We start from the raw sequence: 15,154 nt of genomic DNA on the forward strand, positions 1-15,154 counted from the left end.
AGTGACCCCTCTTAGAGTAAAGCACCTCACTGGGTCAGGGTAAAGGATGATCCCCGAGCATGGATACATTTCCATACACATAAACACAGATACAGTAAGATAGTTCCACAGCATGCTCTTTCTGTCTTCCCTCTCTCGGCACTTAGATGGATAAGCCTACAGTATGTGACTATGGGCACAGGGACCTCACGTTTGATAGAACCCTTGCTAACCACTTAAATAACTCCACATGGAGAGGTTGTGTTTTTTAACTCAACCTCCCCCTGCCCCCCCAGGTGTCGGATCGTTGTGACTATGTGTTTGTGAATGGGAAGGAGACGAGGGGGAGGATGAGGATGGTGCTCAACTTCACCTACAGCTACCTGAGCGCCCAGCTGGAGATGAGTGTGTGGATGCCCCGCCTCCCCCTGGTCATCGACGTGGCTGACCCCGAGCTCAGCCAGATCAAGGGCTGGAGGGTCCCGGTGGCCGCTGGCAACAAGAGGTATGGTTTTGTTTGTTTACAACTCTCCACATATCGATGTTGGCAGAGCTTTCGTCTCGGTCAATGCTATTTTAAAGCCATAGTACAGAATGGGAGAGCTGATGCCATGACCTGCTGGAGTTTGGCATTCTTTACATTTTAAGGAAGGATTTGATAAATTGTGAGTTGCACAAACGTCATAACAAATCATCACAAGATCTACTGGTAGTGACCCACTGCATAGTGACAAAGGATGAAATCAAAGAACATTAAATGTAAGTAGGATTTCACAGAGCTATACCCAGAATCCTAAACCCCTAAACCACAAAATAGTGTTTGTTTACCAGCCTCATAAACTAGAGCTGTGCTGTTCAGACAGATAGATGAATTCATAAATGCAAGCAGTACAGTAAGTACTATGACAGAGAGGGTACGGAATGGAAATCCCCCAGCTTACCAGCCTTGCCTAATGCATATTACAGAGAGACTCTATAATAATCAACTATAATCACATCACTGTTAGTTACATAAGTGTGTTATGCCCTGTAGATGAGACTGTATAGACTTGCTCTCAGGAAACAGGTCAGTAGGGTCTCTCTCAATACTGAGTTTCGTACCGCTGCCTGGTTCTCACTCAATACACTGACGTGGATGGATGGATTGTGTAGGGTGTTGTTGTTTTTCTCTGGAGATATCTTAACATGGTTATAGGTGGTGTCAGAGCCAGCTACCCAAATCCATTTAACACTCACTTATTTTTGCAGACGTCTGTCAGTTCTTGGTTTAAGTATACGCAATAAGGCCCTAGGGGGTGTGGTATATGGCCAATATCGTCTCATATACACACGGGTGGGTGGTTGGGTTGAGCCAATTAGCACCCAGTATCAAACTACCCGGTTTACACAATTTATAAAACTATGTTTTGTCTTGCATTACTCTGGTCATAGCCATCAATCCCCTGTGTCTCTGTGTGTCTCTGTGTGTCTCTGTGTGTCTCAGGACCAGCTGGGACAGTGAGGAAGAGGAGGAGATGAGGAAGGGCAGGGGCTGCATGCTACAGTACCAACACACTGTGGTTAGGGTGCTCACACCCTTTGTAGCCGAGCCGTCGGACCGAGCTCCAGACCCCATGGCAGGGAAAGTGGGGGGGACTCTGGAGAGTTTCCTGGGGACAGACTGGCAGGTGGATGTCACCAGGCTGGTGCGTTACTCTTTCAGGGTGAGAGACCCAGCTATAGCCACACTACAGGCTGGGACTGTACTGCAGGGACGCGCTGCAGGGACCACGACTCTACAGGTAATGTGTGTGTGTGTGTTTGTATGTGTGTGTGCGTGCGTGCATGCGTGTGTGCATGTGTGTATACGTGTGTACATACAATGCCTTCAGAAGGTATTCACACCCTTGATTTTGTCCACATTTTGGTATGTTACAGCCTGACTTTAAAATGGATTCAATTGAGATTTTGTGTCACTGGCCTACACATAATACCCCATAATGTCGGAGTGGAATTATGTTTTTTTTTTAATGATTATACATTTTATTAAAATGAAAAGCTGAAATGTCTTGAGTCAATAAGTCAATTCAAACCCTTTGTTATGGTAAGCCTAAATAAGTTCAGGAGTAAAAATGTGCGTAACAAGTCACATAATAAGTTGCATGGACAATGTGTGCAATAATAGTGTTTAACCTATACAGGATCAGTACACCCCCCCCCCCCCCCCCCCCCCACGGGACGGTTGAACTAAAGTGCGCTAATGTCATTAGCATGAGGTTGTGAAGAGGGCACGACAAAACCTGTTCCCCCTCAAGAGACTGAAAAGATTTGGTATGGGTTCTCAAAGCCTCAAAAGGTTCTACAGCTGCACCATCGAGAGAATCCTGACTGGTTGCATCACTGCCTGGTATGGCAACTGCTCGGCCTCCGACCGCAAGGCACTACAGAGGGTAGTGCGAATGGCCCAGTACATCACTGGGGCCAAGCTTCCTGCCATCCAGGACCTTGGTGTCAGAGGAAGGCCCTAGAAATTGTCAAAGACTCCAGCCACTCTAGTCATAGACTGTTCCCTCTGCTACCACACGGCAAGTGGTACCGGAGCACCATGTCTTGGTCCAAGAGGCTTCTAAACAGCTTCTACCCCCAAACCATAAGACTCCTGAACATCTAATCAAATGGCTACCCAGACTATTTGCATTGCCCCCTTCTTTTATACTACTGCTACTCTCTGTTGTCATCATCTATGCATAGTCACTTTTATAACTCATAGAAGATGTCACCCTCCCTAGGAGAGGGGGTGACCTTGATAATTTATTGTTAAAACGAGAGGCTGCCTGGATCTTTAATTTAAAGACCCTTGCTCCCTTCGGGTCTCAACGTAGACTTTGATCTGAAGCCATTCTTGTGATTATTGTGACTTTGCCATTGTAATTGTTTGTAAGCTTGTGTAGTCTAAAATAAATCTATGATCGTATGCTATCCATTTGTTTTTTTGTATGCTGTTCTTTGTATGCCATTTTAATATTTGATAATTAGCCAATGATATTAGGCCACACTTGGCCATGATTACAGACACCTGTGTCTTTTGACACTACATAAACGAGTCATCCCGTAATGTTTGATTACACCCTGATGAAGACAGCTTGGCTGTCGAAATGTTGGACATTCAATTTTTGCATCTGAGCTCCTAGAGTGTGCGGCTCTCCTTTATTTTCAACACTTCTATAACTCTACCTACGTGTACATATTACCTCAACTAACCGGTGCCCCCTCTCATTGACTCTGTACCAATACCCCCCTGTATATAGTCTCACTATTGTTATTTTACTGCTGCTCATTAATTACATGTTACTTTTATTTCTTATTCCTTTATGTATTTTTTAAAACAGCATTGTTGGTTAGGGGCTCGTAAGTAAGCATTTCACTGTAAGGTCTACACCTGTTGTATTTGGCGCATGTGGCTTATACAATTTGATTTGATTTGATTTGTAAGTAACAAGAACATTTCTCAGGACATAGACATATCTGATATGGGCAGAAAGCTTAAATTATTGTTAATATTACTGCACTGTCTAGTTTACAGTAGCTATTACAGTGAAAGAATAGCTTGCTATTGTTTGATGAGAGTGCACAGTTATGAACTTGAAAATGTATTAATAAACCAATTAGGCACATTTGGCCAGACATGATACAACATTTTGAACAGAAATACAATGGTGCATTGGATCAGTCTAACACGTTGCACATACACTGCTCCCATCTAGTGGCCAAAATCTAAATTGCGCCAAAGCTGGAATAATACATTGAGGCTTTTCTCTTGCATTTCAAAGATGATAAAAATCTATATTTTTTAAATTCTTTGTATTATCTTTTACCAGATCTAATGTATTATATTCTCCAACATTAATTTCACATTTCCACAAACTTCAAAGTATTTCCATTCAAATGGTATCAAGAATATGCATATCTCTGCTTCAGGTCCTGAGCTACAAGCAATTAGATTTGGCTATGTCATTTTAGGCGAAAATGGGTCCGATCCTATTAACTTGATTTTTGAATGACTACCTCATCTCTCTGCCCAACACATACAATTGTCTATAAGGTCCCTCAATGGTGAAGTTATTCATTACACTTTGGATGGTGTATAAATACACCCAGTCACTACAAAAATAGAGACGTCCTTCCTAACTCAGTTGCCAGAGAGGCCAATAGTGATGGATGGATCAACAACATTGTCGTTACTCGATTCCAAGATGGCGTAGCAGTCGGACGTGTGTTTTGTCTTGTCCCGTGTAAATAATCGTTTTCCTCGTTTTTTCCGTTTATATTTTAATCTCACTTTCCATCTACGGACTGAATATACTCTCCTGCAACCCCCAACACCCAATGTGGTACGGATCTGCTATTTTTATACTTTAGAACCGGAACCCCCATCAGAAGCTAGCCAGCTAACTAACTACTAGCTAGTTATCAGTTAGTCACTGCTAGTGGTCTTTACCGTTAACTCGGACACCAGCCAGCCTCAGCTTGGTCAATACATGCCAGTCTGCACAGCGCGATATCAACCCAGAGAATATCGGACTGCTTTTTCTCTACCAAATCTCCAGATTACTACCGCAAGCTCTGGACCTTTACACCGGATCAGATAGCTAGCTGCAATCTGAGTGGCTACTCCTGGCTAACGTCTCTGTCCCGAAGCAAGCAACAGTTAGCCTTGAGCTAGCCTCGAGCTAGGCCAATCTCCCGGCTAGCCGAAGAGGTCCTCCGGCTAATTCTTGTGCTACAATACATATTTTGCCAATTGGCCTGGACCTTTTTTTGCCGACACAGAGCCCTGCCAATCCATCACAACTGGTCTAAATCAGCTACAAGCTAATTTAGCCATTTTTTGCCGCTGCTAGCAGCTTTTACCTTCTGCACAGACACCAGCCCTGTTATTAGCCTGGATATTACTCACCAATTTACCAGCATCGGACTGTCTCTCGACAACAACGCCGGATTCCTGCCGTAATCCCTGAGCCACTACTTCTGATCCTCACAGCTAGCTTGCAGCTAGCGCAGCTAGCGCCACTGCCACGAAGCTAGCACCAGTTAGCAAACACAATTCTACAATTCACAACCTCTCTTTCGCCATCGCCATCCGGCTTGGATTCTCTGTCGACGCGACCACGTCTGGTCTGCAGACGAATACCCCACCCGCTGTGCCCTCAACCGGCCTCCGTCTGAGCAGACCCCCTCCGTCTGAGCAGACCACCCCCCGGGCTACTAACTTTAAACGCCGCGTGCTAGCTTAGTGGAGGCCTCCCTGCTCCATCTACGGCTGCCCCCTGGACACTATGATCACTTGGCTACATAGCTGATGCCTGCTTGACTGTCCATTAATTCACGGTACTCCATTCTGTTTATTTGTGTTTTATCTGTCGGCTCTGTGCTTTAACTCAGGATCTGTGTGTAGTTAATCCGACCCTCTCTGCCTAGTCGTCGCCATTTTTACCTGTTGTTGCTGTGTTAGACTAGCACCCTGTTATTGCTGCTGTTATCTTACCTGTTGTTTTAGCTAGCTCTCCCAATCAAGACCTGCAATCACTTTATGCCTTATTGTATGTCTCTCTCAAATATCAATATGCCTTGCATACTGTTGTTCAGGCTAGTTATCATTATCATTGTTTTGGTTTGCAATGGACCCCGTAGTTCCACTCTCCGTACCTCTGATACCTCCTTTGTCCCACCCCCCACACATGCGGTGACCTCACCCATTGAAACCAGCATGTCCAGAGATACAACCTCTCTTATCATCACCCAGTGCCTGGGCTTGCCTCCGCTGTACCCGTGCCCCACCATACCCCTGTCTGCACATTATGCCCAGAATCTATTCTACCACGCCCATAAATCTGCTCCTTTTATTCTTTGTCCCCAACGCTCTAGGCGACCAGTTTTGATAGCCTTTAGCCGCACCCTCATCCTACTACTCCTCTGTTCCTCGGGTGATGTGGAGGTAAACCCAGGCCCTGCATGTCCCCAGTCACCCTCATTTGTTGACTTCTGTGATCGAAAAAGCCTTGGCCTCATGCATGTCAACATCAGAAGCCTCCTCCCTAAGTTTGCCTTACTCACCGCTTTAGCACACTCTGCCAACCCTGATGTCCTTGCCGTGTCCGAATCCTGGCTTAGGAAGGCCACCAAAAATTCTGGGATTTCCATACCCAACTATAACACTTTCCGTCAAGATAGAACTGCCAAAGGGGGAGGAGTTGCAATCTACTGCAGAGATAGCCTGCAAAGTTCTGTCATACTTTCCAGGTCTATGCCCAAACAGTTCGAACTTCTAATTTTAAAAATTAATCTCTCCAGAAATAAGTCTCTCACTGTTGCCGCCTGCTACCGACCCCCCTCAGCTCCCAGCTGTGCCCTGGACACCATCTGTGAATTGATCGCTCCCCATCTAGCTTCAGAGTTTGTTCTGTTAGGTGACCTAAACTGGGATATGCTTAACACCCCGGCAGTCCTACAATCCAAGCTTGATGCCCTCAATCTCACAAAAATCATCAAGGAACCCACCAGGTACAACCCTAAATCCGTAAACATGGGCACCCTAATAGACATTATCCTGACCAACCTGCCCTCCAAATACACCTCTGCTGTCTTCAATCAAGATCTCAGCGATCACTGCCTCATTGCCTGTATCCGCCACGGGTCCGCGGTCAAACGACCACCCCTCATCACTGTCAAACGCTCCCTAAAACACTTCTGCGAGCAGGCCTTTCTAATCGACCTGGCCCGGGTACCCTGGAAGGATATTGACCTCATCCCGTCAGTTGAGGATGCCTGGTCATTCTTTAAAAGTTACTTCCTCACCATATTAGACAAGCATGCTCCGTTCAAAAAATGCAGAACCAAGAACAGATATAGCCCTTGGTTCACTCCAGACCTGACTGCCCTCGACCAGCACAAAAACATCCTGTGGCGAACTGCAATAGCATCGAAGAGCCCCCGCGATATGCAACTGTTCAGGGAAGTCAGGAACCAATACACGCAGTCAGTCAGGAAAGCAAAGGCCAGCTTTTTCAAGCAGAAATTTGCATCCTGTAGCTCTAACTCCAAAAAGTTCTGGGATACTGTAAAGTCCATGGAAAACAAGAGCACCTCCTCCCAGCTGCCCACTGCACTGAGGCTAGGTAACACGGTCACCACTGATAAGTCCGTGATAATCGAAAACTTCAACAAACATTTCTCAATGGCTGGCCATGCCTTCCTCCTGGAGACTCCAACCTTGGCCAACAGCCCCGCCCCCCCCCGCTGCTACTCGCCCAAGCCTCCCCAGCTTCTCCTTTACCCATATCCAGATAGCAGATGTTCTGAAAGAGCTGGAAAACCTGGACCCATACAAATCTGCTGGGCTTGACAATCTGGACCCCCTATTTCTGAAACTGTCCGCCGCCATTGTCGCACCCCCTATTACCAGCCTGTTCAACCTCTCCTTCGTATCATCTGAGATCCCCAAGGATTGGAAAGCTGCCGCGGTCATCCCCCTCTTCAAAGGGGGAGACACCCTGGACCCAAACTGTTACAGACCTATATCCATCCTGCCCTGCCTATCTAAGGTCTTCGAAAGCCAAGTCAACAAACAGATCACTGACCATCTCGAATCCCACCGTACCTTCTCCGCTGTGCAATCCGGTTTCCGAGCCGGTCACGGGTGCACCTCAGCCACGCTCAAGGTACTAAACGATATCATAACCGCCATCGATAAAAGACATTACTGTGCAGCCGTCTTCATCGACCTGGCCAAGGCTTTCGACTCTGTCAATCACCATATTCTTATCGGCAGACTCAGTAGCCTCGGTTTTTCTAATGACTGCCTTGCCTGGTTCACCAACTACTTTGCAGACAGAGTTCAGTGTGTCAAATCGGAGGGCATGTTGTCCGGTCCTCTGGCAGTCTCTATGGGGGTACCACAGGGTTCAATTCTCGGGCCGACTCTTTTCTCTGTATACATCAATGATGTTGCTCTTGCTGCGGGCGATTCCCTGATCCACCTCTACGCAGACGACACCATTCTATATACTTCCGGCCCTTCCTTGGACACTGTGCTATCTAACCTCCAAACGAGCTTCAATGCCATACAACACTCCTTCCGTGGCCTCCAACTGCTCTTAAACGCTAGTAAAACCAAATGCATGCTTTTCAACCGGTCGCTGCCTGCACCCGCACGCCCGACTAGCATCACCACCCTGGACGGTTCCGACCTAGAATATGTGGACATCTATAAGTACCTAGGTGTCTGGCTAGACTGCAAACTCTCCTTCCAGACTCATATCAAACATCTCCAATCCAAAATCAAATCAAGAATCGTCTTTCTATTCCGCAACAAAGCCTCCTTCACTCACGCCGCCAAACTTACCCTAGTAAAACTGACTATCCTACCGATCCTCGACTTCGGCGATGTCATCTACAAAATAGCTTCCAATACTTTACTCAGCAAACTGGATGCAGTTTATCACAGTGCCATTCGTTTTGTTACTAAAGCACCTTATACGACCCACCACTGCGACCTGTATGCCCTAGTCGGCTGGTCCCTCGCTACATGTTCGTCGTCAGACCCACTGGCTCCAGGTCATCTACAAGGCTATGCTAGGTAAAGTGCCGCCTTATCTCAGTTCACTGGTCACGATGGCCACACCCACCCGCAGCACGCGCTCCAGCAGGTGTATCTCACTGATCATCCCTAAAGCCAAAACCTCATTTGGACGCCTTTCCTTCCAGTTCTCTGCTGCCTGCGACTGGAACGAATTGCAAAAATCTCTGAAGTTGGAGACTTTTATCTCCCTCAACAACTTTAAAAATCTGCTATCCGAGCAGCTAACCGATCGCTGCAGCTGTACATAGTCCATCTGTAAACTACCCACCCAATTTACCTACCTCACCCCCCATACTGCTTTTATTTATTTACTTTTCTGCTCTTTTGCACACCAGTATCTCTTCTTGCACATGATCATCTGATGATTTATCACTCCAGTGTTAATCTGCTAAATTGTAATTATTCGATTTATTGCCTACCTCATGCCTTTTGCACACATTGTATATAGATTCTCTTTTTTTTCTACCATGTTATTGACTTGTTTATTGTTTACTCCATGTGTAACTCTGTGTTGTCTGTTCACACTGCTATGCTTTATCTTGGCCAGGTCGCAGTTGCAAATGAGAACTTGTTCTCAACTAGCCTACCTGGTTAAATGAAGGTGAAATAAAAAAATAAAAAATTGTCGTTACTCCACAATACTAACCTAAATGACAGAGTGAAACTAAGGAAGCCTGTATAGAAAAAACATATTCCAAAACATGCATACTGTTTGCAATAAGGCACCAAAGTAAAACTTCAAAAAATGTGGCAACTTTATGTCCTGAATACAACGTGTTATGTTTGGGGCAAACACATCACATCACTGAGTATCACTCTTCAGGGTGGTGACTGCATCATGTTATGGGAATGCTTGTCATCGGCAAGAACTAGGGAGTTTTTATCATAAAAAGAAACGTAATAGAGCTAAGCACAAGCCAAATCCTAGAGGAAACCTGATTCAGTCTGCTTTCCAACAGACACTGGGAGACAAATTCACCTTTCAGCAGGACAATAACCTAAAACATGAGGCCAAATATACACTACCGTGGCTTACCAAGACAACATTGAATGTTTCTCAGTGGCCTAATTGAATCCCAATTTGGGAAAAAAGTCAAGGTTTTGAATACTTTCTGAAGGCACTGTGTGTGTCTGTGTATATACTAATGTGTGTGTATGATGTTGCAGGTGATGTCTCCTCTGTCTGACTCGATCCTGGCTGAGCGGATGGTCAGGGTTCTGGATGAGAAAGTGAGCGTGACAGAGCTGGGAGTGCAGCTGGTGTCTGGCCTCTCTCTGTCCCTCCAGCTCAGCTCAGGGAGCAACAGGGCCATCGTCGCCATGGCTACCACACAGGAAGTCATGCAGAAACCCAAACAGGTAACTAGCTGTAAAATAAAACCTGTATTAAACCTATTATGCAAAAATATAGAACTTCCAATGTAATACTTTTTCCAAAGAACAAGCCCCAACACATTGTGCCATTCAGAAGCTGGGCCACTGCTAGAAAACTGTACCCTCAAAGCCCTTCACAGATATTAGGCAAGACAATTATCAATTTCACAGCGTAACCTGGTGGTCTAGTAGCATATGTTTTGTCCCTGTGATTTCTGTGTGTGAGATTGAATGGTGTCCACAGCTCAGGCCTGTAGTACAGTGGCCACGCTGTGAGTCAGGCAGGGAGCACGCACACAGTTTAACAGCTCACACATTAGCCGGGTAGCATGCCCATTCAAAAACACTTCCCAAACTGTGAGCGGGGAAACCATTAGGCAGTTGTCCATACTTCATAGCCAGCATTATGACAGCCCTGTGCTGCCTTGGGGCCTGGTGAACCGCTAGCTTGACCCAGTCAATACTCAAGCTATTAGAATGGAGCTAGCGCACATGCCCATTTGTTTCTGTGATGGGCTGTGTTAATGTAAAATTCTGGGCTATGCATAATGTATTTCCCCTCAGAATATAGGCCAGGCCTCTTGCTCTAATCGTTCATATCAGCTAACAGCTCTCTGGTTCTATGGTAACTGGACTGACTTGTGGTGGGGGTAATTACCCACATTGCGCCCTCTGGTGGCTATTGTTAACAGTGTTTATTATGCATCTACTGTATATTGATATTGATCCCCTGTGGTTAAATTGAGTTTCAAAGCATGATTTGATAGGACTATGGTGTGTGGTACAATAGCCTCTGAGCTAATTATAAAGAGATTAACAGAGGCAGTTCTTAGATACCAACAAAAGGAGGGATTATCTAAAATGGCAACCCAACCGACAAAACACTGAGGCAGGAAATTAAATAACTGTAGAATTGTGAACCATTGGGTTGCTTGAAGATCCTTTGGAAAGATACCGAATCAGATCAGCTCCTGATTTACCACCTACTATTATGCATTATCACAAGATCTATTTATGAGAGGGAATATTTGGAAATAAATTGATGAACCAAACTTGGGGAGAATATTGATTTCATTGTTACATTTTGTCCTACTTTAGGATTTCCGTTGTCCTCTCCTGATCCAGTCTCTGTGTTGTCTCTCCTTAGGAGGCACTGGTCAGCTGCTGGGTCCAGTTCAGTGATGGCTCAGTGACCCCTCTGGACCTCTTTGACCGCAGCGTCTACTCCCTGACTGTGACTTCATGGGACGAGAGAGTGGCGACTGTGCGCCGGACCCCCCAGTCAGCGTTTGTGGTGGCGGAGGGCGAGGGTCAGGGGGCGCTGGTGAAAGCAGAGCTGAGGATTTGTGAGGAGTGCCAGAAGTCTAAGAGAAAGAGCAAGCTGGTGGTGGGCAACGGGCTTCTCAGGGTCACTTTCCAGATGGGCAGCAGGCCCGACGGAGGGGACACTGGTGGGGGTGTTGCTGAGTATGGCAATGATGGTTCAGAGTCAGAGGGAGAGCCTAAGCCTGTTGTGACATTACCATGGGAGCCCACAGCAGTCGTGGCATCCCAACGAGAGCCTGAGCGCGTTGTGACATCACCACAGATTCTAACTGAGGGGGGCGAAGACAGACGCTCGTTCAGGAGCACTGTGCCAGACCTCCAGGAGACCATCATGACTGACGTCACCACATCATCTAGCAGGGCTCAGGAAGTGGCTGGAGGTGGCATCTCTACCATCAGCACCACTACCACCAACACTGACAGTAGTACCACCACCATGGGCAAACCTGGCACTGACAAACCTCTGGTGACTGGCAGACCTGGCAGGGATAGAACCCTGGGAAGAGGACAGGGGCTGAGGAGAGACTGGGGAAACCTGGTGGAAAACCCCAACCAGAAGAAAAAGATGCCCAAAGCAGAGGCACCACCCCAGAAAGAGCAGCCCAAGCCACCGCTGGTGGTGGAGAGTGACCTGGTGAGGACATTTAGAGCCATGTCAGACCTAGAGATCGGTATCTTCGCCCTGGTGGGGGTCTCTGTGGTGGCCATCCTGGCCTTCCTGCTAAACTGCACCTCCTATAACCTCTGCTTCCGGGGCCACAAGACCCCCATCCAGGGCAACCCAGATCCCAACAGCCCTAAGGAGCACAGGAATGACTGGGTGTCGCTGGGGACCACCACAGGTCCCCAAGTCTCCACCCTCAAGCGGGAGAACCACCGCTCAATGGAGTCCAACTGCAGCCTGCAAAGTCACAGCTCCATAGATACCCACCGGGCCCTGGAGAGCAGTCTGAGTATGAGTGCTATCCCAGAGAGGACAGCCACCCTGGGCAGGAGGACCAGCTCCCAGCAGGTTCCCGCCCTGGACCCCACTGCCCAGCGTTCAGCCACCCTCCTAGCCAAGCCCACCTGCAGCGATCCCCTCCACTCCCCCACCAGCAAGAGGAACCAGGTCCAGTTCACCACCTTCACCACGCTGGACATTAAGCACCTGGCTGCCCTGAAGAGGAACGAAGTGGACTTTAACTGGCCCAGTCAGGCTGGGGGAGCTGGGGAGCCTCAGGGGCCCCTACCTGACATGCCATGGCCTGTAGTCAGACCCCTGGGCGAGCCAAAGTGAGATTCCACATGGGTTGTGTGCGTGTGTGTGTGCGTGCGTGTGTGTGCATGCATTTGTGTGTTCTGAACCTGTTTAAGTGTATAAATTGTGTAAGTAGAGTATACACATAATAATAGGTGTATGGACACTGTCATTCCATTATGTCACACATATTATGTCACACACATGAACAAGTTACACATATGACCAAATTACCAAATGAATGACCAGACTTCATTAATATGGGATGGTAAAAAATGTATATTTCTACAGATTATTGTTTACACTGTTTAAATGCAGTTTAATAATGTTTCATTTCCTTTCGCTTTTATATATTTGTATGACTCCTCCACAAAATAGCTTCAGATTTCACTTTGTACCAGTTGTTAGGGTAATTGCAGTATGAAAGACATTATTTGTAGTTGGTTATATACTTTCCAGCCTTTGTATATTTGTATGATTCCTCAACTGAATAGTTTAAGAGTTTGTACAATTGGTCAGAGAAAATGCAATATTTATGAATATTATTGGAAAATGATTTTATACAGACCACCCTTTTGAATGGACATTTATTCAAATTGTATGTGCTATGCAAACACCGTTCATGTTCATGTAGAGTTTGAATTTAATATTGGCACCAACCAAACAATGAAAATACCTCTGCTACAAGTTCTTCCATTTGAAAAAAAGAAAAAAGAACAAAAAAGTATCATCTTGTCCTCAACACAGAGCAATGCATTTTAAAAGAGAGGGTTATTTCATGTGTAAATGAAGATGAATAGTGCTCTGTCTGTGCAATGCTGTTTTGATGTTCAATTCCTATGAGATTAACCAATAAATTACTGAATGGAGGACCAAATGGATGGTTTGGGAGCATAATTTCATCATATTCATCATATTGTCTTCCACCATTATTCCTTTTTATTTAAAATAATGTGATTATTTTTATATTTAAAACACATAATAATGAAATTGTCCAAAATATACTTTGTTTATTACTATAAAAGCCAATGGAAATTGTGAGATTCCCTGAGCTTTGGTTTGTCTCTGTATGTCATGTGGCATACAGTACAATATGTCAGTGGCATCACAAGAGTAGGTCTTGCTGCAGAGGTCCCCTCCTCTATGTGGCCTGTGAAATGAAGGAACTTCTCACTCCACTTTGATACAAAGTGATTTTCATAACAGGTTAGGTGGGCATTTTCGCTAACCCTTTTCCTAACCTTAACCTGATCTCCAAACCTGCTACATGAATTATCCTAACCTGCTGCGTAAGTTCTCCTAACCTGTTACGAAAAAGTCACTTTGGTATTGAAGTGTTTCCCGTTAACTGAAGTCACCCACTGAATGAGGTCCATTTTGAGTGATAGGAGTAAGGGAGAGAGAGTGAATGAGTGAGTGAGTGAGTGAGTGAGTGAGTGAGTGAGTGAGTGAGAGAGAAAGACGGCAAGAGAGAGATCTCCCTTTTGCTTATTGCGATAGCGCCAACACACTCCTGAGGAAATGCTGTTTGTTATCTTCTGCCGAGGTACACAAGTGATAACTCCCTGGGTCCCTCTCTATGGTGTAACCGTGGCAACACATCTCTAAATTACATTTCAACAGTAAAAAAACCTGTACAAGCTTAAACTAACCCAGATAATCTGATGTGCTGATGCGCTGAACCTCAAACTGACAGCAGAGGATTTGACAGCATGTGTCATTTCCTTCTGCTGTAGAGGGGGATGGATTTGAAGTGTTGATAAAGGCTATTTAAATTTTCCCAAAATTCTCTCCCTTTACACATCCAGCATGTTTTCTAGCTATGTGGGTAGACTGTCTCCCCATCAGACAGTTTATCTTTCATACAGGAGCTGGAGAGTTAAATACACTTTCACCTGCGACAGTTCTCGTGAATCTCTGCAGTGTTTCTGACCACAAAATTACTGTAATAAGAGATTACATCAACTGGCATTCATGTGTAAAGGCAAATATTAAAATTATACTGTATATCAATTTTATATATGTAGATCAGCTTTAATATTGCAGATAGATTGTAGCTACCATCAATGTAATTGTCTGCATCATTTCTAATCGACCATATATATTGTTTTAAATACATTACCATTCAAAAGTTTGGGGTCACTTAGAAATGTCCTTGTTATCGAAAGAAAATATCAAATGTTGTCCATTAAAATAACATCAAATTGATCAGATATACAGTGTAGACAGCTAATCCAAGTTTATCATTATAAAAGGCTAATTGATCATTAGAAAACCCTTTTGCAATTATGTTAGCAGAGCTGAAAACTGTTGTGATGATTAAAGAAGCAATAAAACTGGCCTTCTTTAGACTAGTTGAGTATCTGGAGCATCAGCACTTGTGTGTTCGATTACAGGCTCAAAATGGCAAAAAACAAATAACTTTCTTCTGAAACTCGTCATGTTTGTAAGACGCAGAGAAGGTGAATGGATGATCTCAGCATGTGTGGTTCCCATCGTGAAGCATGGAGTATGGAGGTGTGATGGTGTGGGGGTGCTTTGCTGGTGACACTGTCTGTGATTTATTTAGAATTCAAGGCACACTTAACTATCATGGCTACCACAGCATTCTGCAGCGA

General features: G+C 45.4%; 1 protein-coding gene across 1 annotated transcript in view; it reads left to right on the top strand.

Annotated features, from left to right (window-relative positions):
- Positions 1–13,401, top strand: part of LOC139552245 (transmembrane protein 132D) — a 52,817-nt gene extending 39,416 nt beyond the window's left edge. Inside the window, exons 6-9 of the mRNA XM_071363789.1 lie at positions 276–484; positions 1,463–1,760; positions 9,764–9,955; positions 11,118–13,401. Of these exons, the coding sequence (XP_071219890.1) occupies positions 276–484; positions 1,463–1,760; positions 9,764–9,955; positions 11,118–12,575 (2,157 nt within the window). The 3' untranslated portion in view covers positions 12,576–13,401. The remainder of the gene's footprint in view (positions 1–275; positions 485–1,462; positions 1,761–9,763; positions 9,956–11,117) is intronic.
- The last annotated feature ends 1,753 nt before the right edge of the window (positions 13,402–15,154 follow it).

The sequence above is a fragment of the Salvelinus alpinus genome, chromosome 24 (genome assembly GCF_045679555.1).
Source record: "Salvelinus alpinus chromosome 24, SLU_Salpinus.1, whole genome shotgun sequence".
Taxonomy (NCBI): domain Eukaryota; kingdom Metazoa; phylum Chordata; class Actinopteri; order Salmoniformes; family Salmonidae; genus Salvelinus; species Salvelinus alpinus.